This window comes from Oryctolagus cuniculus, chromosome 1 (genome assembly GCF_051225735.1).
Source record: "Oryctolagus cuniculus isolate XC-2025 breed Fujian yellow rabbit chromosome 1, ASM5122573v1, whole genome shotgun sequence".
Taxonomy (NCBI): Eukaryota; Metazoa; Chordata; class Mammalia; order Lagomorpha; family Leporidae; genus Oryctolagus; species Oryctolagus cuniculus.
Genome location: NC_142867.1, coordinates 87,916,684 through 87,943,838, shown reverse-complemented (window position 1 = coordinate 87,943,838; position 27,155 = coordinate 87,916,684). Strand labels below are relative to the sequence as shown.

Here is a 27,155-nt window from a genome sequence, read left to right as displayed (position 1 = left end):
TGAAAGATAAATTGGGGCTGAAGCCATGGCTCACTTGGTTAATCCTCTGCCTGCGGCACTGGCATCCCATATGGGCACCGGGTTCTAGTCCCGGTTGTTCCTCTTCCAATCCAGTTTTCTACTGTGGTCCAGGAGGGTAGTGGAGGATGGCCTAAGTGCTTGGGCCCCTGCACCCACATGGGAGACCAGGAGGAAGCACCTGGCTCCTGGCTTCGGATAGGCATAGCTCCAGCCGTACCAGCCATTTTGGGGGTGAACCAACGGAAGGAAGACCTTTCTCTCTGTCTCTCTCTCTCTTACTGTCTAACTCTGTCAAATAAAAAAAAAAAAAGATAAATCAAGCATCACAAAGCCTTGCTCATTTTTTAATTTGGCTAGTAGGTATATGAGGTTTAATTTTACCATCCTCTTTGTGTATGTTTGAAAATTTTCAAACTAATCTTTTAAGACAGGCAGTGATTGGGATCAGCATCATGGTACAGTAGATTGAGCCTCTGCCTATGATGCCAGCACCCCGTAAGAGCACCTGTTTGAGTCCTGGCTGCTTCACTTCCAGTCTTGCTCCCTGCTTATTGGCCTCGGGAAGCACTGGAGGGTGGTCCAAGTGGTTGGGCCCCTGCCACCCACTTGGGAGATCCACGTGAGGCTCCTGGCTCCTGGTTTGGCCTGACCTAGACCCGGCCATTGTGGCAATTTGGGGAGTGAACCAGTGAATGGAAGATCTCTCTCTGACTCTTTCTTCCCTCCTTTGTAACTCTGCCTTTCAAAGAAATTAATTTTTTTTAAAAAGGGACATGATAAGAAATATAACTCTACCTTCTGTATTTGAATAACATCTCAAATATTTATAAATTTAGATAGGAAACATTTTAATTAACCTTAAATTTAAATTTTGATTTTAAATTAAAAATCCTTTGAAAGTTATTCTGGAACAAGTTTATGCTTCTTCAGTCCCCATAGTCGGCTGGGTTCATGTCCCAGCCTCAGCCTTTCCTGTACTAAAGGATTATTGAGATCCATCATGCTCCCAAGACAAAGCTCATAGTGCCTGTGATCTGTGCAGCAAGCGGCCAACAATAATTATATTTTTAAAAAGGGATTTATTTTGTTTATTTGATAGGTGGAGAGAGAGAAAATTGAGAGAGAGAGACCTTCTATCTGCCCGTTCACTCCCCAAAGGGCTGCAATAGTGGAGGCTGGACCTGGGAGCCAGGAGCCAGGAGCTTCTTCCCGGTCTACTGCGCTGCTGCAGGGCCCAGGCACTTGGACCAACTTCCACCACTTTCCCAGGTGCATTAGCAGGGAGCTGGATCAGAAGAGGAGCAGCTGGGACTCGAGCCAGTGCCCATATAGGATGCAGGCCCTACAAACAGTGGCTTTACCTGCTATGTCACAACACCAGCCCCACTAATTACTTTTATTTATACAAAAGTTTGACAAAGTTGGCTGGACTCGGTTCATATGAGGATTCTAGTAAGACTAAGTGAGCAGGCAAAGCATTTATCCTCTTTTACTCCATTTTTCTCATATGCAAAATGGATAAAATACTGTTTTCTCTTTTTTGTTCGAGAACCAGCTCAAATATCATGAATACTTTTTTGAGTTCCAACCCAAAGATCTCTTTTCCCTTACCTACAACTACAATTAGCAAGGCTCATCATTATACATTCTTTATACATGGAATTTAACAATAGCTACTACTACTTTTTATTCTCCCTTTTGCATCACCATGAACTTTTCTCTGGAATGTAGGCACTTTAGGATGGTATTTTTCAACTTCCAGCCATGCCCATTAGTTGGTAATGAAATCTAATTAGTGAGTTGCAACTGGCCCTTTAAAAAATGGAGAATACAAAAGAAACTAGTGTGTTGCATACAGTAGGAGTACTATTTTCTGAAGCTTTGTTTTCATTGTGTGAATATGTGTGTACTGGGTTTGACTTAAAATGTATGTCTTAGAGTACAGTAAGAAAAGTATGAAAGCCAGTTTTAGGGAGTATGAAGTCTATCAAAATGAAGGATTAGCAATTCACTTGAGTATTAGTGTTAGAGCTACTGCTTTCTTGTTTATTTTTAACATCACTATTAGGCACTTCTGCAGTACAGGTGTGCTTTTTAGTCAGCGAGAGAGAGAGATCAATTTGATTCAGCAGCAGAACAGTGGTAATTTCATTGAATTAAAATGCATTTAATACTCAATTGGGATTTTATCAGATAGCATGACTGCATATTTAAATTACTATTGTGCTGCCAGGTTAAGTAATAACATAGACTTCTGAGGGTCTTGGGAAGAAGCAATCCAGATGATGGGCACATTTAGTTCTCCAAGCTTGTATTTCAAGGGAGCTCTTAAGCTTTCCACGGTGTATCTTAGGGCACACCCACTTCTGTTTATGGTTCATCTCACTTGGACATTGCAGAAAGCTGTATTGGATGTGCTTAGCGTGAATCTGGACTTACAAATTAATTTGAAATATGTCAGTTCATTTCCATGTATCTATATATAGTGAAGCATTTTAATCCTGAGCATCTCTGTTCTCACTGAAAGTTTATTCACCTGTGGTTTCTCTAGTACTCTTTAAGATTCTCTTATAATATCAATATTTTCAGAAAACCTCTGACTATTGCAAAAGTGAAATAGTAATAAAAAATTAAACTTGCATATTTTAGAGTTAATTCCAAACCAAATAAAGACTTTCATTTACCTGGTGTTACCTCAATTTTGGTAGCATCATCTGACTAAAGCTTCCTGGGACAAAATTGTTTGAAAATGTGCCCCAATGTCTAGGAGAAATTCTTAAATATGCCCTTATATTTGATGTTGCCATTGATCTTTTGGCCAAAGGGAACAGAATTAATTTGTATTCAAATACTTCATTTCCTACCTAGTAGATTTTATTAGTGGTTAAATGCATAGAGCCTTGGAAATCAAACAAGCCGGATTCTCAAATCCCATGCCATCACTTGATTGCATTAAGAGAGAAAGCAATACTCCTAGCCTCCCTAAGCCTCGTCCTCCTCATCTCTAAGATGGGGACAGTAATAGTGCATGCTGACATGGCAGTGTTGATGAATTGAGACGATGTATATAGAAAATTAAGCATAGGCCCCTAACACACTGGAAGTGTTCAGGAATGTTAGCTCTTTGTTTGTTCTAGGGGAAATTCTGTTCTTATCCAAAACATATGAGAACTTATATGAGGTTAAGATTCTTCTCACGTGGGACATTTATTTATCTACCTCCAAATAAACAGTGAGCTTCCTGAGAATAGTGACCTCTGCCATCTCTTTCCTTTGCAACTTGCTACATTCTTCCCATCATGATGCACACAGAAGGTGCTTATATAGCAAGATGCTGATCATTCAGTTACGCTTGATGAAAATATGCAAGTTTTCATAAAATGATTATGTTTCTTTTCCTTCCACCCCAAGTTTTTCTAGCGGTTTTGGTGTTATGGGCAACCACATCTTGAGAACGAACTGATGAGTGCATTTTTTAAATATCAGTAAATGTTTTCTTATGATGGGTTACCTTTGATATGAGAACATTCTTGTTCCAAAGAAGAGAAAATTCACAATCCCAGCTGTTTGTAATGCATTTCAGGAGCCAGCATTGTTTGCAAAAGGAATGTATTTAAGCTTGGCATTTGTCTAAGTTCCTCTTATAATGTATTTATTTCTAGGGGACACAAGTGTTTGGGGGCAAAGCTAATTAAGAACAAATAGATCAACATTTTGGAGAATTGTTTAAAAAAATGAAGCCTAAGCTAATGGTGAAAATCATATTTAAAACTTACTGGTCTCCCTTCAGGGCAATCCCTGCACTTTGGACCTTCAGCATTTATTTTCTAGGTGCAGCTGAATAGTCTGAACAGCCAAGGTTAAATAAAGCACTAAGGAAGTTTTCGCCCCTTACTAGGCCTCTAGACTCTGGATGTTTGGGCCATTTAGAACCCACTGGATCTTTCTGTAGTTTTTCTCTCTGCTTCTCTGTTACATATGTAAAATCTTCCGTGTTTCAGTCTTCAGTCTGTTGAGATGTGACTCTGTTTTCCTTTCACATCCTCAGGTTGGGCCACCACATGGAAACGGCGTGCTGTTGAATTATTATTCTGTGTGCTGTTTCCATGGGATGCTAGGCTGTGTCTAATGTTTTCAGCCTGACATTTTTGAGGGTCTCTACTACTTGAGTCTTCAAGGTTGATATTTTGCTGTTGTTACTGTTGCTATTTCCTTTTCGTTTGCTATGCTTCAAACTTTCTCTTTTTAGTAAAGCATTTGACATTTTTATAGTTATTATCTTAATGTGCATCAGAAAAGTTGTATGATTTAACATGCTTGAGATAACCAAAAATGTAACCCTCTGCCCTTACTCCCTTTTAGCGTATGAAAGACAGAAAAATTAGTCACTCTGCTGAATGATTTCAAAGATATAACATAGCTTTACAAGATCTGATCACAGTGAGCATTTTTTTTCATATCTTAGTCTGCCACAGACTTGTACTTATATTGAATAAGTGGATTAAAACGTTCCAAATCTGTAGTGTGTCTAACATTCTCAGTGAACTGGGCAAAAGTTTGGTTATGGATGCTTTAATAGTAAAAGTGTAGATAGTTGGTACCTCACAAAAATAACCTGTTTCCCTTAGAGCTTCTTTTGAAGGGACATATCATTGCAAACGACTTTATAGCTATTGTTTTAAAAATGTCCACATGAAAAAAAGCCTATATGTCTAATGCAGCATAAACTTTTCAAGCATAGTTGACATGATATTTTTTTCTTTCCATTTGAAAGACAGTATTTAAATAAATAAAGTGTCAAATAGAAAATCCATAAATAATACCCCATCCATCTCTTAGATCTTCTGTCCCTATATTTATTTGAAAGAGTTACAGAGAAAGGTAGAGCCAGAGAGAGAGAGAGGTCTTCCATTCCGCTGGTTCACTCCCCAAATGACCATAATGTCCAGAACTGAGCTGATCCAGACCTAGGAGCCAGGAGCTTCCTCCAGGTCTCCCACGAGGGTGCAGGGACCCCAGGACTTGGGCCATCTTCTACTACTTTCCCAGGGCATAGCAGTGAGCTAGATTGAAAGAGGAGCAGCCAGGACTTGAACCGGTTCCCATATGGGATACCGGTGCTACAGGCTAGGGCTTTAACCAGCTGGGCCACGGCACTGGCCTACTGTCCCTGTCTTGAATTGCCTCCCAGTTGCCTCTTCTGTAGTCTTGGGATGCCTTTTGGGAGACAGCTACATTTTACTCCTGATTTCTCTGCTTGTTGTGTCCCAGTCCCATCAACTCGCACTGCGCTGTTAAAAGAGCAGATTTATTCATGAGTTTGCCTACTATAATGATAGCCATATACCAGCGCACTGAAAGGAACAGAAGCAGATTGCATTGTTCCTGCAGCGGAACAATCTAGCTTTACAGCATTGCTGTGAATTACTAACCCAGTCAAATGAATGTTTGACAATAGATGCAAAACAAAAGTTCGACATAGGGGAGGTGTGGTGGAGTAAAACCATGGGAAAAACCATGGCTTTTAGGGTCACCTAGTCCTAGGTTTATGTAATAACTGCTCGCGTTTAGTAATCATAAGTTTGGAGAAGATGAACTATTTCTGGCCTCAGCTTTCTCATCTACAAAATGGATACCATCCACTCTATAGGATTGTTGTTAGGATTAATGGAGAAGAAAAAGGACCCATAGTGTTTATTCTAGTGGCCGATACTCATATATGATGAGCAGTCAGTAAGTAGAATTTCAGGGCTGGGGCTGTGGCACAGTGGGTTAAGCTGCTGTCTGCAGTGCCAAAATCCCATCTGGGCACTAACTTGAGTCCCAGCTGCTCCACTTCCAATCCAGCTCCCTGCTACTGCACCTGGGAAATCAGTGGAAATGGCCTATGATCTTGGGCCCCTGCACCCATTTGGGACACCTGGAAGAAGGTCCTGGCTCCTGACTTCAACCTGGCACAGCCCAGACCATTGCAGCCATTTGGGGAGTGAACCGGCAGGTAGAAGATCTGTCTGTCTGTCCCTCTCCCTCTCCCTCACCCTCTTTCTCTCTCTCCCCCTATCTGTAACTCTTTCAAATGAATAAATAAGTCTTTAAATAAATAAATAAATAAAATTTCATTTTCTTGCATTCAGAGGACCTCTTCTCTTTATGGACTTCGATATTCCTGTTATCCAAAGTGCTTTTTTCTCTTTTTTTGTAATTATTAACCTATTTGAGAGGGAAGACCAGAGGAAGGGGTGTGAGAGAGAGAGAGCGAACAAGATCATCTGCTGGTTCTCTCCCCAAATGGCCAGGACTAGGCCAAGCCAACGCTGGGATCCAGAAACCGAATCCCAGGTCTCCCACAAGGGTGGTAGAAAAGCAATTGGGCCATCACCGCTTCCTCCCAAGATCTGCCTGAGCATGAAACTAGAATCAGGAATCGGAGCCAGGAATCAAACTCAGGCACTCCACTATGGGATTCAAGAACCTTAACTGGTGTTTTACTACCAGGCCAAAATCCCACCCCTAAAAGTATTATTTTTAAGGCCATAAATAGCAGTAAAATTTTATGATTCTGTGATAAAGCCAATTTTTTTTACAGTGGACCAGTTCCATTATATACTGCTGTATTCAATGTTAAATATGATGGACTGGAAGAGTAAGGAACCAAGCTGAGTTCCATCCAAGGATGATAGCAATAGTTTTGTGCTACCAAGTAAAATGACAAATGCCAATAACCTGCATGAAATCATTTGTTATTTGCATAGATAAAGTGGTGAGACAACTTTTATATTTAGATAATCCTAAAGAATACTTGAAAATACTATGTTTTCTAATATGTGAATGTTAATGTGAAAACTCACATGCTGCCTTAGACATGCTGCAGAACACAGATGAATGCATGAGGTAGCCAGCCCTCCCAGGATGCACACCTAGGTATTGCAGAGACTCCTGTGCGTGCTAGGAACATAGTAGCAAGGGAGTGATCTTTACAATGACAGACCTACTCAAAAGAGACCATGACTGGCCAAGCATGTTCTGAATCAAAACATGATGTGTGCATGCACACACACAGGCACACGCCTTTTTTTTTTTTTTTTTTTTTTTTTTTTTGCCGCTACAAATGTCACACATGTACACCAACAGGAGTAAGGCAGGTACAAACTCTAAGCATCTTTTTCCCAAAAGGATCTGAATAAAACTTTAGCAAAATAATACCAATAAAAAAGAAGCTAGAAACTCTATGATGACTGTGAAGAATATCCTAACAGCAGGGAATTCAGTGCCATGGCCTGAGATTTCGCTCAAAAGCTGTTACTTTTTCTGAAACCGCAATAGGGAATACAGAAGAGAACCAGAGAGTAAGCAACAACAGGCTTCTAAGAACTAATACAAATGCCACAGGGTTCTGAGAAAAACCCTAATTTTATTTTCCAAGCCTCTGTTTACTATGAAGTTTTTCCCCCTAAGTTTTCCTGCCACTAGAAATTAGACATTCGTCTACAAAAAGGATATTGTGACCTATGAAAAGTGGCAAACCTGGGAAGACAAAGAAGTCATAACAATGATAAAGGCAAAATAAAAAGCAGAAAAGTCCAATGGCCAGAGACTATGACACATAGCACAAAATATGGAGTGACATCTTGGGGACTGGCATCTTACAACACAGTGGAGTAATTTTTGATTAAGAATGGTGATTCTGGGGCCGGCACTGTGGCATAGTGGGTTAAGCTGCCACCTGCAGCACTGGCATCCTACATGGGCACCAGTTTGAGTCCTGGCTGCTCCACTTCCAATCTGGCACCCTACTAATGTGCCAGGGAAAGCAGTGAAAGATGGCCCAAGTCCTTGGCCCCTGCATCCATGTGGGAGACCCCGAGAGAACTCCTGGCTCTTGGTTTTGGACTGGCCCAACTCCAGCCATCGTGGCCATTTGGGGAATAAACCAGCTGATGGAAGATCTCTTCTCTCTCTCTGCCTCTGCCTCTCTGTAATTCTGCTTTTTAAGTAAAATAAATACAAGAATTGTGATTCTAAGTTATTTTAACATAGTTTGATTATGGTAAAGATATCCTTTAAGAAACTAGGCAGTGATTAATACCATTTTGTAAAATTTTCCATCTGAATTTGTGAAAGTAAGAAAAGTTGGCACATACAGGTACATGTAAATTATCTAAAAATATATGAAACAATATCGTCAAAATTTGTGAAGATTGATAGCACTTTTGTGAATTAAGGAGGTACACTGTGGCTCAGGATATGTGGAGTGAATCAGGTTTTGAAATCTTGACCATCTCACCAGTCAGCTGGACACTGCTTCTGTCCTTGGGATGAACTGTGCTGCTTCTCAGCCTCAGAGACAAGCGGAGTAGAAGCCACACAGTTGTTTTGGCAGCAGCACTGACATTAGTCGTAGCAGCAGCATCAATTACTACTTAATGAGCCACATTCTCCCCACCGTCTTTTTCCAGTCACCAGGGTGTCATTCTGTGCAGTAGAGTGGTAAATCAAATGGAACTCTTCTGGGTTGAAAGTGTAATTGTATCTCCCTTAGAGTTCCTCTTATTACCTGAGAGTGAGAGAAACTTTGGGGAGAATAAAGGCCATTAAGTTCCCCCAAGGGGTATGATAGTACCAAAATTGCCAACATTTCTGCATTATTCTATAGAGCAAAATGAACATCAGCCATCAGGAAGACATAGTCCAAGGATACTTGGTGGTCATTCTCTATGAAAGGGTAACAAAGGAATGAAAATGCACTGTTTGTAAATTTCTAAAAAGTGGAGGACGTTGGGATACTTATAAGGTCCTTTCTCACATTGATTTTTCCCTGGTTCTGACTATAAATTTTGTTAGGATTTATGACCTGGCTCCTCCAAATATTTTAAGTAGTTTTATATAAAAATGAACACTTGGTAATAAAAATACTTCGAAGAAAAGGAAGTTCTGCTCTTCGAATGTATGATATGCATACCGAGTTTACTGAGAATCTTAGGCACACCAAATGAATGGTGCCAAATAAAATGCTGTCAAAAACAAATCTAGCCATATTACCCTCTTCTAACTAAGCTTTCTATTCCACAAATTGTCTTAAAATTAACCCAGGTAGCTAGGTTTATGGAGTTTTTTTCATTTAAATAAAATAAGTCTAGTGAATACAAATATCATACCCTACCCTTCCATTTGATGCTTTTAAACTGCTAAAGGAATCAACTTAAGAGAGTTGCATATAAATGAAGTAAAAGTCTGGACTCTATTTCAAATGCACCATCAAACTACCTCTCTCTCTCCCTCCCTCTCTTCTTCTCCCTTTCTCCCTCTCCCCATCTCTCTCTTTTTCGTGAATTATAAAGGTTTTTACAAACATTTTTGAAGTTCTTTTGAAGATTCTAGACAATGTAAGTAGCAAGAGCACCTTGTTAATGTCTTAATCTGGTTAATTATATGAGAATGTGTAAATAAAAATTGTGTGATCTAAACTATGCATACAGTCAACAGGATTAACAGAACACTTGTGATATAAATACAACAGTCATATTCAAAGTCATGGTTTTAAAAACCACATTTCAGGTAGATTTTTTTTTTTTTTTTTTTGACAGGCAGAGTGGACAGTGAGAGAGACAGAGAGAAAGGTCTTCTTTTGCCGTTGGTTCACCCTCCAATGGCCGCTGCGGCCGGCGCGCTGTGGCCAGCGCACCTCGCTGATCCGATGGCAGGAACCAGGTGCTTTTCCTGGTCTCCCATGGGGTGCAGGGCCCAAGCACTTGGGCCTCCTCCACTGCACTCCCTGGCCACAGCAGAGCGCTGGCCTGGAAGAGGGGCAACCGGGACAGAATCCGGCGCCCCGATGGGGACTAGAACCCGGTGTGCTGGCGCCGCAAGGTGGAGGATTAGCCTAGTGAGCCGCGGTGCCGACTATTCAGATCTTAATATTTGGTATTGCTCCAAGTCTTTTTCCATCATTCTGCCATTTCAGGATTAAATCACTAAAATTGAACACAGGCTTCAGAGATTGTTAGAAAATAGAGCAAAATTTATACCTATATCGTTGTCACCTCTGCCCATGACAGCTTTTGTTCCAAGTATACTGTCAAAGTGATGTAGTAGGGAAAATGCAGATTTAATGATCAGAACACACATATCAAGAAAATAACATATGCTGGCTTCATCATTAGTTGGAAAATATATTTTTAAAATAAAAATGTGATTCTGTTTAGATATAATCATCCTAGAATTACCTTCATTAGCATGTGTAGTGTAAAAATGTTTTGAGTTTTGCCAAACTGTCTGAAAATAATTAAAGTTTTAAGTAATTTAGATCCATATTACCCAAGTGTTTTTGTATCACAAACTTACCAACCTCACAGCTTAATTATAATTCACATGAACACTAATGAAACATCAGACTTACTACCATATGAATGGTGATGGGGCTACAATTTGCTGCTTAGGAGCTTGGTTTTCATTGTACAGTTGGGAAATGTACTTATCTGTTTTATACCTTGTTATAGATGAACATAATTGGCAATTAACATAGTCAGCAAACCAATAGTTATCTAGCTTCAAGTAACAGTATCTGATCTACTAAAAGATACCATATATTTTCTCTGAGCTCTAAATTTTTTTTCCATCAAATATTTCCATATATTGAACAAAGAATATTTCCTGTGGTTTTTCAGGTGATTTCCAAGATTTATCATTTCTGCTATATAATATCCAATGTAAATATTTCAGTGACATGGTGAAAAGTGTGTCAGGATACCACTCTGCTTAATCTCAGGGTTCACTAAGGGCAATTTTGGGGTTCAGTGGATTTATTCCACACAATTGCAAGCAAAGTGTTTTTAATGATTTGGCTGGTAAAGTCTTCCTTTCCTGTACTGTCTGTGAGTTACTATTAAAATATATTGGTTTTCCCCTAATTTTTAGCCAATGAATCTCCTAACTCAAAATTAAACAATAAAATGTACCAAAATTAAGAATACGATGGTGGCAAGAACATTGAACACATTGGTGATTAAGTCTTCCACTTACTAAATTGACTTTGAGTTTCTAGTGACTCTTCTGTAGTTCAGTTACTGGGAAATCACTTATTTAGGCTACACTATTTAGACTATTTTGTGCTATGTATTTTGTTTCTAAAATATTTTAAAATTCCACCCTTTCTTAACAAAAATTTTTAAAGAAGTTAAGATAAAATAAAAGTAGATGTTTCTATAATGCATTAATGTGAAGCTACATTTTCTTAGTTCATTTTTGCTTTAGATTGCCAGTTCTATTCAAAGGACTAGTACTAAGGCACTGGACTCTAGTCACGCATAGAACTTTTGACTTTGCCTCCTTAAAAAAACAATTAGATAAAACTTTGTTTTATACATTTGTCAAACCAACAATTAAGAATGTTATACTACTGTAGTTTTAGTGATCTGTGATTACTTTTAAATTTACTGTATATGGGTGAAGTGGTCATTTTTCATTCAACTATTGTTAATACCCATTGTCTATATTCCCACTAATAACTGATGACAATAGTCTTCATTCTCCTAAACTCAGTTACCATGTTTTCTTCCCATATGATAGTTGATAACTGCTCATTACTTTGCATGGTCTTTCCATTTTCATCCCTGGAACAACTCTCTTGTTGATATGCCATTACTTTTATTTTTGACTCTGGAGCACACAACTCATGACTGCAGAATTCAGAGGCTCTGCTTACGTGACTGGCTGATAGTTTGACCATGTAGAAAGTCGTTGAAATTGCTTAGTTCCACATTAGAGTGATTGTATGAATATCTGTCCCACAGATTATATTAGGAAGCTTGTATGGAACCAAAAATACTTGCTGCCTTCCCTACATATTTATTTTTTCTTGAGATAAGATCATTAGCATACTCATGTTGTATACATTGGGGAATTAACAGAATAATTTATTAAATGCACAATAATTAGTAGCTTATTCCGTGACAAATTTGTAATAATAATAAAACACGTAACTATTACATACCAGATTCATATATATACATATACATATACAGGGTATATATGATACAAAGTAACAGTTTAAGATATTAAGTCATTTTTTCCCTCCTAATGCAATTCAGATCCTAAGAGAAAAGTTCAAAAGGAAGTATTTGTGAGGTGTGAACAAAGGGATATGAACAGAAATTGGTTGTTACATTGGTTATGAGCAGAGAATCATTGTCAGAATGTTCATTTAGATGGTTTGAATCCTCACTCATTCTTGGCTTAGTAGCTTTGTTACTTTGCACAAATTCTTTTACCTCTCTGTGTTGAATATCTTCATTTGTGATGTGGATATTATCAGTACTAAGAGGTACGGTTGCATATACTGCACTGCACAGCTCTATACAACCATATATGGCACAATCTAGTACTCAATGACGGTTACCTCGTAGGATAGTGATGAGTATTAACAGAGAAAATATTTAATATTTACAGGTTTTGAGTAAATGATTGTTATTATTGTAAAATGAAGCTTAGACTCAGTAACTAAAAAGAGTGATTATTTATGGGAGAAGAATATTCCATGGATATTTTTTTATAAAGATAAGACATTGGTCCAAACCCATGTTGCTATTTTATTGATTCTACAACCTTGGATGCTAATATTCCTGAAAAACTAAGGCTGTGATGCTAGCAGAGTTCTGGTCTTACATAGGAGGAGCTTAAAAACTTTGCAAGCTGAATGAGCTGGGGCTGTAAGTACTTTAGCACCATCAGATTGGTGTTGACTCTCAAAGACCAGGAAAACTACCAGTGTACTTCAAACAATTTGTGTAGAATGAAATTAAAATTTTTTACATGAAATCTCTGCATATATTTTTTATAATATACATTTCCATGAACTTTTTGAAGACCCCTCATATTACCATCATAAAAGGAGCATTGCAGATTCACTGTTGGATTTCCAAATCTTCCATTTGGAAAATGGCGTATTAATTAAGAGATGAGGAACTATTATTCATCTGGAAAGCTGACACCATTAAAAGAAATAGAAGTGATAGAAGAAAACTAGCTAAATATGTGCATAAATTTAATAAGGAAGTTGTGGCATTGAATGTGTTAGGTGGCAGAATATTCAGGTGTATATGTTTATATTGGGTGGTAGAAAACCATGGTCCAGGCCTCTGGAGAAGATTCATACCCAGGAGTGGTGATTTAAAAGCTATGCATATATCTTTGAGGTTGAAATGTGTAGAGGTGCAAGATTTTACCATGCAGATTAATTGAAAGTGGTGTACATTAGGAAATGGCTCAAGGATGAGCAAACAGGTGGAGAAATGATTCTTATTTAGCCAGTAGGCAAGAGAGAATGGAGTTTGAAGGATGGAAGAAATATATCCAGTATCAAAAGCTAGAGTGAGTTTTAAAGGTCTGAGGACTGAAAGAAAAGTTTGACAACTAAAGGGATATACATGACTGTTTAGGGAGAAAATGACAAGTATTTTCAGTTAAGTTTTGAATAGAGACATTTATGGATTGAGTGGGAGAGGAGAAAGTAGAGATAGCATGTACAGAGGAAGAACTCTTTCAAAAATGATGATATAAAGAATAAAACAGTAGTCCACTGAAAGGGATTTAGAGGCCAGAATCTCAATTATTTTCTGGGTTAGAATAATAAATGCATTTATAGGGCAGAAGTAGATGAGAAAGTGAAGAGAGAAAGATAGAAAATGTCAAGGAGAGCAGCAGTGCATCACTAGTGGGTAAGATCTCCGGGAAGAACAATAGGGACCTTTGTGAGTCTAGCTGAACTTTGGAACATAAAGGACAAGGATTCATGAGTCATTGTGTCCCTCTTGTAGCTCCTTGAGTGGTGGACCTCAACCAGGTTTTCACATTTTTAACACTACTCCAGGTGGAGACTTGAACTCAGCAAATGCTGGCTCTTCAAGGCCAGAAGGAATCACTCATTGGTGTTATTTATTTATTTATTTATTTATTTATTTATTTTTTGACAGGCAGAGTTAGACAGAGAGAGGGAGACAGAGAGAAAGGTCTTCCTTCCGTTGGTTCACCCCCCCAAATGGCCGCTATGGCCAGCACACTGCGCCCGATCGCAGCCAGGAGCCAGGTGCTTCTCCTGGTCTCCCATGCGGGTGCAGGGCCTAAGCACATGGGCCATCCTCCACTGCACTCCCGGGTCATAGCAGAGAGCTGGACTGGAAGAGGGGCAACCGGGACAGAATCCGCTGCCCCCACTGGGACTAGAACCTGGTGTGCCGGTGCCGCAAGGTGGAGGATTAGCCAAGTGAGCCGCGGCATCAGCCAATGTGTTAATTTTCATTATTAGAAAAAAGAAAAGATTATAGCACAGAGTTCCTGCATTTTATCTTTATTGATTTAGGGGCATTACATGGCTTCTTGATAGTCCCTATTACCCATGTCAAGTACTGTGGTAGACATTGTAGAAAATAGTATTCAGCTTCTACACACACATGCACAAATGTGCTGAAGGGTGATGCCTCTACTTAATTTCTGGCTAACAAATCACTCAGAATAAAGCAGATATGAATGGTTGTGATTACATGTTTAGAATTGGACAGCAAGACCTAGAGAGAGTACAAAGTTTTACAAGTCTGCTGTGAACAAAAAAGAAAGAAAGAAAAAATCTATACCTTGACAGTTACCGTCTCTTTAGTTTATGGTTTATTTAGTGTTCAATTTTATAAGTGATCAAAAGTTAGAGTTTGTAGGTTACACAATCTTTTGTCTGCCCTTGTTGATGGATTGGTTCCTGCTTTCCTGAGTTTTTAATGGAAACAATTATATCATGTAAGAAACTATCTCGCTTGTTTCTATTCCCTGGCATCATATATGGAAAAATACAGCAGTTAGTTGAATTGTCTGCTAGAAAGTGGCCTTTAAAGGAGAATTTAAGAGGAAGAAATTGTGCAAGCATACATTCAAAGGCTGAAGTGAAGAGAGGAGAGGGGATGGAAGGGATGTCTAAGTTCACATTCCAGTTTTTGAAGGTTATGTTCTAATGTTCATGAAGAAAATTATAGTTACAGTTGAAATGTCGTATACATTTCTGAGGTCATTTATATTTGAATTACAAAATTCAACATGATTACAGATGGGAGGAAAGTGATAGCTGGCCTTGGATATCCTGGCAAAGCAGAATTTTCTGCCTAATTTGAACCAAGAAACCTCACTTTTTCCTGTGCAGTTGTACTAAGTATTTCAGGCAAAACACTTCTCTTCTAATTTAACATTAAGATGAGGAGAGTAATTTAAACAGAAGCAGCTTCTAAAAAATACTAAAAATCAGAAAAATTGCTGCAGATTTCAAGCCTGCTTTGATTTAGAAGACCTGCTCTGACCTGATCTGTGAGAGTGGACATCAGTATACTTTGCTGTACCCAGTAGATATTTGCTGGAAAAGTCATGTTTGCAATGAATTTTTCAGATAGTAAAATAATCTAAATCCATTTACATTTCTTAAGAACTCTGTTATGAATCTCCTTACACAGTGGAGAATGCCTTTATAGTGATCACTGCCTGCTCCAAATACGCAGTCATTTTCTTGAAAGTTCTGATATATTTGTTGTGGTAGTGGTTTCAGTACATCAGGAGGTCTTAAAAAGCCAGGGATCCACGTGACTTCACTGCAAAGCTTAGTGATCCCCCCCTCCCCAAAAAAGGCATCTTTCAATATTTCCAATAATTAGGGCTGCTAGTTCAGCTGATTAACAGGGGGACAGTGATTCCTTCTTTTCCCTAACCAGTGACCTTTACTACCCAACCCAGACCCCAGGGATCCTTGGATTGGTCCTACTGGGTCTACCCAGCCCATGTTCTTAGCCTCATCCCAGCTTGCGATGCCTCCCCCAGCTTGAGTAGAACTGTAGGATATCCCTACAGGCATCTCTGGCAGCAACACTAGCACCTTCTTGGGCAGATGCTTACTGTTCTATCCATCACCTGCCACCCCATTACTGCAGCCATGGCCCTCCCTGGAAACACCCTGACATGGCCACTTATGGGAACTACAGCTCCCACCATGCTCTTTTGGGTTGGTAAAGATTTTGAATATTTTGGGGCTGGCACTGTGGCATAATAGGTTAAGCCTTCACCTGCAGCACCAGCATCCCAAATGGGCACCGGTTCAAATCCTGGCTGTTCCACTACTGATCCAGCTCCCTGCTAATACGCCTGGGAAAGCAGTGGAAGATGGTCCAAGTGCTTGGGCCCCTGCACCTGCATGAGAGACCCAGAAGAAGCTCCTGGCTTTGGATTGGCCCAGCTCCAGCCAATGTGGCCATTTGGGGGAGTGAACCAGTCGATGGAAGACCTCTCTCTCTCTCTCTCTCTCTCTCTCTCTCTCTGTCCCTCCCTCTGTCTCTAACTCTGCCCCTCAAATAAATAAATAAATAACTCTTTAAAAAATATTTTAAATATTTCACCCCACAAACTCTGCCTGAGACCCATGTTAAATGATCACTTTTGTGATACATTTTAAAGAAAATTAATCAATGTACACAGTTCAAAAAGCTGCAGAGTTAAGTGCAGCAATTTTCGTTTGAACATCACTATTTCTTAATGCAAGCATGCGTTTGGAATCACCGTTGCAAGCTTCAATTTCATCATCTGTGAGTTAAACTAGAGTACACTGAGTTCTTGTAATGTATCAAAGATATGTAGGTATTCAGGGTATAGAAATGAGGCCAAAGTACCAACCCCTCTGAGAGCCTATAGTTGAGAATGGTATGTGTATAAAGAAAGTCTGTACCAACCAAATAACATTATATAGATCAATTAAACCAAATAACAAATGAACACCGTCAGGAAAGGACTCTAGCTCCCATTCATCATTAGGACCCAGAAGGAAGTTCCACTTCCTGCTGCAAATAGAGCAGTATCCTGGGCATTGCCTGGTGGTCTTTAACTTTTGGAATAAGCGCGGTGTGGAGCAGTGAGTCTTCTGCCATAAGGAGGGTTCAAGTCCAGGCCAGCGTAAATATTATTGATACTCTAAAATCTCTTTCAGCTACAAATTTCCATGATCCCATGAAATCATTTCTGACATCTTAGGGAGGAAATGAAAAGTAGAGGACCAAAAATGGAACGAACTACCCAGGATAGTAAAAATGGAAGGAAGAAAAAAAGAAGGGAATGTTGGTATTATACAAGTCAAGAGGAAGAGAGCTCAGAACAGTTTCAGGATCTGTGGGTTTTCACTCAGCAGGAAACAAATTGCTGCGAGTTGAGGTGGGGAAATTACTGGGGATTCATTGCCTTCACTTGAAGCCTTGTTTTTTAAAAAATAATTTTAGACTATTGCTCCCTTTCCATGAGAGATGCAAGAGCAGTTCTGGTGCCATGCATACTAATTTTTCTGTTTTCATTTAATTCCACCTACCAACGACACAGCGTCTGCTTTCCAAAATTAGTTTTAAAGCTCATGACCTGTATCTGACCTGGGTGAAAGAGTGTACCAGTTCACACCTGGAATAAAAGAAAGATTGCATGTGAGCCTGAAATGACTGTGTATTGCTGTATCTCTGCTTGTACATGGAGCTATTTATAAATATATTTTACACACACCAGATTCACTTGAACTTAACACTTTTTTTTTTAATAAAGTACTTAAATAAGAGAAACAAATTCTTGCAGTGACCATTTAGCAGTTTTTTGAGACCCAGAAAGACTCCATCATGAAACACTTGGTTCACCCAGGGACACAGACACACCGTGGATTAGAGCACATGCCCGTTTGCACGGTGAGGTGCATGAGTCAGCGACTTCTCCCTGCAGCATGGCTTGCGAGTGCCGCACTCATTCATGAGGCCAATTCCAGATGACTCACACCTGTAGGCGAACAAAAACAGAGGTGAGCCATAGGTATGCCAGGTCCATATGAGCAGAAACACGTTTGCATGCAAAACACATCAGGGAACCGAACTGTGTCAAATTGACTGGGGAAGACAGTTAGGATTTGGGTACTAGTCCCTAAAGATCCATGTGTTAAAGGCCTGGCTCCCAAGGTAGTGCTATTAGGAGGTGGTAAACCTTTAGGAGGTAGGGCCTGGTGGGAGGTTCTTAGATCATCCGGAGTGTGTGTATTCTTGAAAGGTAGCTCTCATGAGAGGGCTGTTATAAGGACCTGGGTTTGGGTGCAGCCTCTCTCTGCTTCATGGCTTGCTATGAGATTCTTCCTCCACTCATTCTCCTCCATCCACTCTCCATGTGATGTTGACCAAACCCTGCAGCATGCTATTTGGACTTGTTTGTTTTTTATCTATTCGAAAGGCAGAGAGAGATAGAGAGAACTTCCATCCACTGGTTCATTCCCCATATGCCGTCAACATCCAGGGCTGGCCAGGCTGATACCAGAAGCCCAGAATTCCATCCAGGCCTCCCACGTAGGTGGGAGGGGCCTAAGTACTTTGAGCCGTAATCTGCCACCTACCAGATGCATTAGCAGGAAACTGGATTGGAAGTGGAATAGCCAGTGTGGACTTCAGATCTCCAGAATTGTGAGCTAATATATCTCTTTCATATGTAGCTTGTCTCAGGTATTTCTTTATGATAATAAACATGCTGACTAATACAATTAGAGAGATCTAGGTTCAGTATCATAGTCCTGGGCTAGCCTGGAGCAGCTTGTTTAATATCTTCCTTCCTTTCCCTTAGAGACACTGAGGGAGAAGGAGAAGGAAAGCGAGATTCCATCCACTGATTCACTGCCCAAATGCCCACAAGGGCTGGGACTGGACCCAGGCCAAAGCCAGGAGCTGGCATCACTATCCAGGTCTCCCATATGGGTGGCAGGAACTCAACTACTTGAGACATCGCTGCTGCCTCGAAGGGTCGGTTTTGGCAGGAAGCTGCAGCCAGCATTCAAACCTCAGGTGCTCCTATGTGGGGCACAAGCACCTAACTCATGTCTTAACCTCTAAGCTAAACATCCACCCCCTGACTTTATATTTTGTATGGTGCTTCATAGTTTGGAAAAACTTTGAAATACAGTGTCTTGTTTATTTTCTGGGTAGCGAATGAAGGAATGAACGGAAGGTTGTTGTAAGAACTGACTGTGATTATATACAGCGTATGCAAAAGAACGCCCCTACATTTGGAAGGCTCTCTGGATACAGTCTCTCTCCCTATAATGGGAGTATTCTCACTCCATATACGGTCCTGTAAGCCTGGGTTTTCAGACCATTCTCCTGTGCTCTAAGCCCAGATACTCAACTGTCTGAAGGCCAAGTCTGCTTGTATGATGCATAGTCATGTTTGTTCCAGTGTCCTAAACTGAAGTCCCACCTCCAAATCAGTGACTTCACTTGTGTTCTCCATCTCCATCAATGATGGTCTTTCAACCCCACCAGAAACCTTTGAGTGAGTCCTCATGGATTTCTTTCTGCCACTCACTTTTCACTGTTTTCTGCTTCTTTAATATCTGTTCTAGTCCTCTCTTACGCTCCGTACCCCCTGCTGCAGCGTTCTCCCAAATACCACATTTTCTCACTTTTGTTGCTACAAAAATATCCCAAGCAATTTCCCTGCTTCTAGGCTAATCCCTCCCAACATGCAGCTGCCAGAGTGATCCTTCTAAAATGCGTTTATGATAAAGTTCAAGCTCGCTAGTGAAACACAGAAAAACCTTTGTGATGTGGTATTGCCGACCAAAACTCTTAGCAGCCCTAGAAAGGCATAGTGTATATGATGCCTCCGTGCTGTTCCCTCAGCCTAGAAAGGCCTTCCAGTTCCTGTTTCGTAAACTCCTATTCATCCTTCCCTTCTTGAACATTCCTGGACTCTCTTATTAGTAAAGCCTTTGTGAATCCACCTCTTCCCATTTTGTTAGCTTGGCTCTGCTTGTCTTTCACCCCTTCATAATTCTAAGTTGATCGTAATGCTTCATCAATCAACCATCAAGCACTTAACACAAGGTACTCTGCTGATTGATTTGCCTGGTGGTTGTTCTCACTCCATCCTAAGCCCCTTAAGGGCAGACACCAGTTCTGACGGGTTTAGAGCAGTGACCAGCAACAGAAAAACTACTTGGTGGATGTTGAACAGAATCTGTTTTACTTTTTCCAGAGCACAAGGCATGCGTGAAAGAGATTAATTTACTCCACATGGGAAGTTGCTGCCCAGGCTTACCAAAAGGTCAGGTCTATATAAAGTGGTGTTATTTTTCCCCCTTTCCTTTAGCAAGACATTTGAAAAAAAAAAAAAAAAACAAAAGCATAGTTGAAAAGCTCGGACCTATATCTGATATGGAAAATGACCACAGAATCCAATTCTTACCACACCGAAGCTGTTCTTAGAGCGTTCTTCAAGCGCAATCCCTGACAACAGCAGTGACAGCACGTGGAAACCTGGTACAAATTATTGGACTCCATTCCAGACCTACTGAATTGTACACTCTAGGAAAGGGGCCTCGCACTCTATCTAACAGATCTACCAGGCGATCCTGATGCTCACTCTAGTTTGAGAGTCAAGGCCCTGGGCACCCATAGAAGGGTATTAGCGTTATGGGGCATCTGTTGTACAGCTAGGCATTTGTTTTACTTGCTAATTTTTTTTTCAGGACACCAAATTAATGCTTCAAGATTCAGTTCTGCAAAGATACCTTTTATTCTATTGGTGATTATTTTAGATGCAGCGGTCTTGAGTTTGCCGTAATTCCTGGCCTCATTAAAAAGGTGCATCGGGTGCTGACATTGTGGTGTAGTAGGCATCAGTGCCAGCATCCCATGTGGGCACTGGTTCATGTCCCGGCTGCTCCACTTCTGATCCAGCTCCCTACTAATGGCTTGGGAAAAGAAGCAGCAGATGAGCCAAGTGTTTGGGCCCCTGCCACCCGTGTGGGAGACTCAGATGAAACTTCTGGCTCCTGGCTTCAGCCTGGCCCTGAGCTGGCCATTGCAGCCATCTGGCAAATAAACCAACAGTTGGAAGATTCTCTCTCTATCTCTCTTTCTCTCCTCCTATCCTCTCCTCTCCCCTCCTTTCCCCTCCCCTCCCCTGTGTATCATAACTCTGACTTTCAAGTAAATAAATAAATCTTAAGAGAAAAACAAGATATATATTCCACATGGCTTTTCTTAACCTTCTTCAAAAGTGAGTCCTCTCTCATGTGCACTGAGTCATGGCACTGAAGTGACACCTTAAATAGATGGCCTTGAACCACAGAAATCCAAGCAGCTGGCTTATCTCTCATAGTTTTTACAGGGCACAGGCCCTGCTTTTGTGCTGAGGCCTATACCCACTCGCCTTTAGAAAGTACCTGCCACAAGTGGAGCTCAACCTTTGATAAATGTCAGTTCTATAAATGAATAAATCTTCAACAGCATCATAGTACTATCTGTATTTATGTTTGCACTAAAATTACACAGAGCAGGGAGGGAGGTCTGAGAAAACATAACACATGCTTACATGGCAAGAAAGGAGAGAAATAATCATGGAAATAGGGTATTAGCCATGTTTTTTCCCTCTTCTATTTTTTTTAGTAGGCATTTCTCAAATCATATCAACTGAGAGGAAGTGTTTTTTTTAATAGGGCTATTTTCTGGACAGATATATATGTTATTTGCTATTTCTTTCACATGCATGGGAAAATTGCCATTCACTGGTTGATGTCTTTTTTTTTTAAAAAAATTATTTATTTATTTGAAAGTCAGAGGTACACAAAGAGAGGCAGAGAGAGAGAGAGAGAGAGGTCTTTTATCTGCTGGTTCACTCCCCAAATGGCTGCAACAGCCGGAACTGGACCGATCCGAAGCCAGGAGCCAGAAGGTTCCTCCAGGTCTCCCATGTGGGTGCAGCAGGCCAAGCACTTGGGCCATCTTCTACTGCTTTCTCAGGCCATAGCAGAGAGCTGGATCGGAAGAAGAGCCACCAGGACTAGAACAGGTGCCCGTATGGGATGCTAGTGCCATAGGCGGAGGATTAACCTGCTGCGTCACAGTGTCAGCCCCAGCTGAGTGGAGTTTTAAAAGCATAAACGTTTAAATGTCTGCGTCCCTTTAGCTGTATGGATTTCAGAAGCTAGTTTTGCTTTGTTTTTGAGAAACAAAGAAAGGGAGAGGGTGAGATAGTTCACTTCCCAGCCCCACAATAGCCAGGGCTGGGCTGGGGCCAAGGCCAGGAGCCAGGAACCAATCCAGGTCCCCTGTGTGGATGGAAGGGAACCAACAACTAGAGTCATCACTTGCTGCATCCCAGAGAACGCATTACCGGAAAACTGAAGTCAGAGGCTGTAGCTGAGAATAAAACTCAAAAGCACTCCAAGATAGGATTTGGATGTCTTAACCACTAGGCTGAACACCTGCTCTCTAGATGCTAGTTTTAATACTCTGTCTTGAGTATATAAAATTGTGTTTGGTTGCAACATAGCCTTGGAACTACGAGCATCAGTTCAGGTTGTCGTGACGCTAAAATGTCAAACTCATCCTTGGAGCCTGCTCTGTTCAAGGACAGACAAGGACATCTCTTTCATTGAAAGTGGTCCTCTGTGCCTTCGCCATTTCTGATTTGGGAATTAAGTTTAAAAAGGAGTTGGGCCCAGAAGCACATACAAAACTTTCTTGCTGTCCTCACACTATAGGCAAAGAGCATCTTTCCAGGGTGAGAAATGGCAAGCGTGTAAGAGCACCATTGGGAGTTACCAGCTGTCAAGAAGAAATGTGTCTTGCCTTCCACTAAGAGTGGGCCAGTGTGAAAGAGAAAGGTAGAGCGGAAGTGTCTCACATTTACTCCAGTTGGCCTGCTAGTTACTGCTGTCTCTACAACTAGGGGATGGAACAGGAAACTGGTGCTTGCTGTCTTGTTATTTCACCTTTCCTGTTTTCCTTCCTTCCTTCCCTCCCTTCCTCCATCCTTCCATTTTAAAGGCAGAAAAAAAAAAAAAGAGAGAAAGACCCCTCGCCCCGCTACTGTTTGCTCCCCAAATGCCCACATATCTGGGGCTGGATCAGGCTGAGATCGGGAGCTGGGAACGCTGGCTGGGTCTCCTGTGTGAGTGGCAGGGGCCCATGTACTGGAGCCATCACCTGCTGCCTCCCAGAGTGCACAGCAGCAGGAAGCTGGAATCCAAGGGAAACTGGGACTCGGGCACTCGCACGCAGGATACAGGCACCCAAGCAGCATCTTAAGAGCTAGGTCAAATGCCTGCACCTATTACAATTTTATTCTTCTTTTTTTAAAGATTTTATTTATTTGAGAGGTAGAGTTACAGACAGTGAGAGGGAGAGACAGAGAGAAAGGTCTTCCTTCCGTTGGTTCACTCCCCAAATGGCCGCAATGCCTGGAAATGCGCCAATCCGAAGCCAGGAGCCAGGTGCTTCTTCCTGGTCTCCCATATGGGTGCAAGGCCCAAGGACTTGGGCCATCCTCCACTGCCTTCCCAGGCCACAGCAGAGAGCTGGATTGGAAGAGGAGCAGCCGGGACTTGAACCAGCGCTCATATGGGATGCCAGTGCCGCAGGCGGAGGATTAACCTACTGCACCACGGCGCTGGCCCCACAATTTTGTTTTTCTTAAGATTAGTAGATTCTGCACCTGTTTCCATGGACATGAAATATCAAAGTCCCCTCAGACACAAGTATGTGAGTGAAAACTGATTCCCCTACTTCTTTTTTCTAGATTGAACAGTATGAATTCTTAACATAGGAGTATGCACCATGCCAAATATTTTTCCCAGTCATTGTAAAACCCCAAGTTTTTCTGAAAAGTCATAAATTTCTAGATGTTGGAATTGGGAAGGTATATGGTTAAAATGTTTTCTACTACCCTATAGTGAGAAGCTAATGATATTGATAATATGGCTTATTATCTTCCCATTAGAAAATGAAAATACACATAGAAGTGAGTGAAAAGTAAAGAGAAAGTCTATTTATTTGTAGCATAAGTATTTTTGTGAACAAGAATATTGATATCTACAACATCAATGCTGTTGAACTTCAATTTCAGTAGTCACATGGTCTGCATTCAACAACAACAGAATTGTTATTGCCTGAATAAAGAGGAAACTGAAAAAGTTAGGATGTGTTTAAGAACTAGTTCATCTATTAGATTTTTAGCCATTATTCTAAAGGGAACTTGGCATAAATGTGATTCTCTGCAGCATTTTTATAATGCTAGAAAGAGAGAAACAGCCTAAATGTCCACACACAGGGAACTGACTAAACATATTGTGATGGAGTGATACAGTAAAATATTATGGAACCATTAAAATTGACACACAGAAACTATAGTGTGTCTATAACATGGAATTAGTTCAACATAATATTAAGAATGGGTTTCAAAATGCCGTGTATAATATAAACCCATTTTGTGAAATTATATACAAGAGTACTTCAAAAAGTTTGCATAAAATAGAATGAAAAGAGTGGCAGGTGTTTACTGTAACGATTAGGACACTGCTTTTAACACATATATCATACATCAGCATATCTGAGTTGCAGTCCCCACTCTGTTGCTGATTTCATCTTCCTGCTAATGTGCATCCAGGAAAACATCAGATGATAGCTCAAGTACTTGGGTCCCTGCCATCCATGTGGGTGACCCAGATTGAATTCCAGGTGGGTAGCCTCTGCCTGGCCCCGCCTTGGCTGTCGCTGGCATTTGGGGAGTGAACCAGTAGATGGGCTATTTCTTTCTGTCAGTTTCTCGTTTTCTCTCTCCTCCCCAATCCCTGCTTTTCAAATAAATAAAAAATTTTAAATTGAATTAAAAGATAAAGTTGTTGCAAAAAAATTTTGAAATCATACCTACAAGGGGTCTTCCAAAAGCTTATGGACAATGCATGTTATGAAAAATCTATGCATGATTTTCAAAAATTTTTTGTACCAAAGTAAACTTTAAAAACTTTCCAACATTAACAATTATTGTTTAGAAATATGAAAGTGAATTGCTTTCATTTGCATAAAGTTACTATTTTGGGCTAGTGCAACTTTTCCTAAGTCATATTTTGGTGAAACCTGGTAAATTGAGAACCTTTTCATCCAAGTTGAAATTAAATGTTTTTCAAGAGGTAAATAAAGGATTCTCCCAAAAGAGTTTACAATTTTATGAGGAAATAAAGACCATGAAAAAGACAAGATTATTGCTTTGATTTATAAACAGTAAGGAATTCATCTTGTTCACTGCTATCTAAAGCAGCACCATACTTTCCGTGCAACTTGATGCCAGTTCTGATTGTGACTTTCCTCTTGTTTCTATGGAAACAAACTTTAATGTGATCAGCATTACACAGAAACTTTTTGCACTGAGAAAGGCAAAGGAAAAAAAAAAAAAAACTCTGTGTGCTGTGTGCCTAATACACACATAGCAGGGGTCCTGAATAAATGTTTATTGTTTGGAGAAATAAGATAGAAATAGTATCACACAGACAATTGCATACTAAACAGATGTGTTGCTAAAATTTGCATATGTAAACATCTTTGAACAAACTTTGGCAAAACAGAAAGATATAGAGTTGTTTTTGCTTCCCTTTAGACCCAGATTGTAGCACAAAGAGAGCTGTCTAAGTCAAGGCTTAAATAGCTTAATTGTGCAGCAAGTTAGAAGTTAAAGGGTCAGAGTAATGTTAAGTAAATGAAGCTGTTTTGGAGAAAACCTGTAATGCTGCATTCCTGCTCTCGAAAGGCACAGTGCCATTTGTGTGTGTGTTAAATCATTTTAAGGCCAAATACTGGTGTTTGCTGACTTCCAGAGCCTCCTTATGTTTCCAGCCTTTGCGAAACAACATAGCCAAGTACACGGTGTCGGTGTCTAAATCTGGTGGGCTTCTTCTGACATTTTGCTTGGAAGATATTTAAATACATGCTGTTGTTTGAGGCTTTTTGTTTGTTTGGTTGGTTCCTGCTCATAATCTGGCCTTTTAAAGAAAAATTTTAGATTCTAACCCTTGACAGTTTACATTTTGAAAGCTGTCTGGAAATTCTGACCCTAGTAAGATGGGTGGCTCTTGTGAAATCATGGGAGCCTTTAACATGGGAGAGACATGTAGTATCTAGATGTATAAGCCAAGAGGCTTTAACAAATATAGCAATCAGGATTTGATTATCTCCTCAGCAGATACTCTCTGAATTCCTACTGTGTGACCGACACTTGCAGCAGCATATGTTGAACAAACAAAAATCCTCTTCTCATGGAGCTTATATTCTACCAGAGCGGACAAAGTAAACAAAAATAAAATGCATAGGATGCTAGATGGTGGCAAGTGCTATGGAATAGAAGAAGTCCGAGACAAGGGTCAGTTCTGAAATAGGAAGGTACTAGGAGCCTCACCCAGAAGGTGGCATTTGCGCAAGGACCTCCAGGAGGTTTAGGAGAGTGCCAAGCAGATGTCAGGAGGAAGCACGTTCCAGGCAGGCTGAGAAGAATGTGGAAATTCTGAGACGGGAGCATCCCTGGCACCTTCTAGCACTAACAAGGTGGCCGGTACATCTGGAGCCATAAGCAAGGCAGGGAAGAATGGGACTGGATATCAACAACGTCATGGGCTCTGGAGGCCGGTTGTGCAGGTTATAGACCATGCAAAGGATTTTATTTTTTGTTCTGAGTGAAGTATTGGGGAGTTTTAAGCATAATCCAACTTAGGCTTTAAATGGATCTTCCTGGCCATGGTGTTTTCAAAAGACTGAAGGGAGAGAGGGCAGACCTTTAAAAGAGATTGTGTAGGAGGCTATGGTATTAACACAAATAAGAAATTATATGTCTTGAAACTGACTGCTAGTGGTAGGAGTAATGTGATTTGTTGGATTCTGAATATCTGGTAGAGACAACAGCAATTCTAATGAATAGGATTTGAGGCTTGAAAGGAGAGAAATCAGTGAACATGCCAAGTCTTTTTACTGGAGTTACTAGAAGAATGCAGTTCTTAGCAAGAAGGAGAAAAATATGGAGGATCAAGCTTTAGAGGATCAGCAACTCAATGTTGGACATCTTAAGTCTTAGACATGGAGGAAGAGATGTCACTTGGACATAGGAGCCTAAGCGTTCAGGGGGACATGTCTGAGGCTGGTCAGTCATCAAAGACTAGAATCGTAGACATTACTTAAAGTCGTATAGCTCAATGCGAGGTCTCTGAGCTTTGGGGTTCCCAACATTTAGAGGTCAAGGAGATAAGGAGGAACCCCCAGAGGACTAGAAGTAGGGGCAAGTGAAGG

General features: G+C 40.6%; 2 protein-coding genes across 3 annotated transcripts in view; one reads left to right on the top strand and one right to left on the bottom strand.

The window, feature by feature from the left end:
- MAML2 (mastermind like transcriptional coactivator 2) overlaps positions 1-27,155 on the top strand; it is a 379,493-nt gene that overhangs the window by 49,644 nt on the left and 302,694 nt on the right. The gene's annotated exons all lie outside the window — the stretch shown is intronic.
- LOC149128512 (uncharacterized) overlaps positions 17,582-27,155 on the bottom strand; it is a 47,451-nt gene continuing 37,877 nt past the window's right edge. For both annotated transcript variants that reach the window (XR_016233974.1, XM_089333093.1), the window contains exon 3: positions 17,582-17,841. Coding sequence is in view for 1 of the 2 variants with exons in the window: in XM_089333093.1 (XP_089189219.1) it covers positions 17,730-17,841 (112 nt within the window). In the remaining variant the exon portion in view is untranslated. The remainder of the gene's footprint in view (positions 17,842-27,155) is intronic.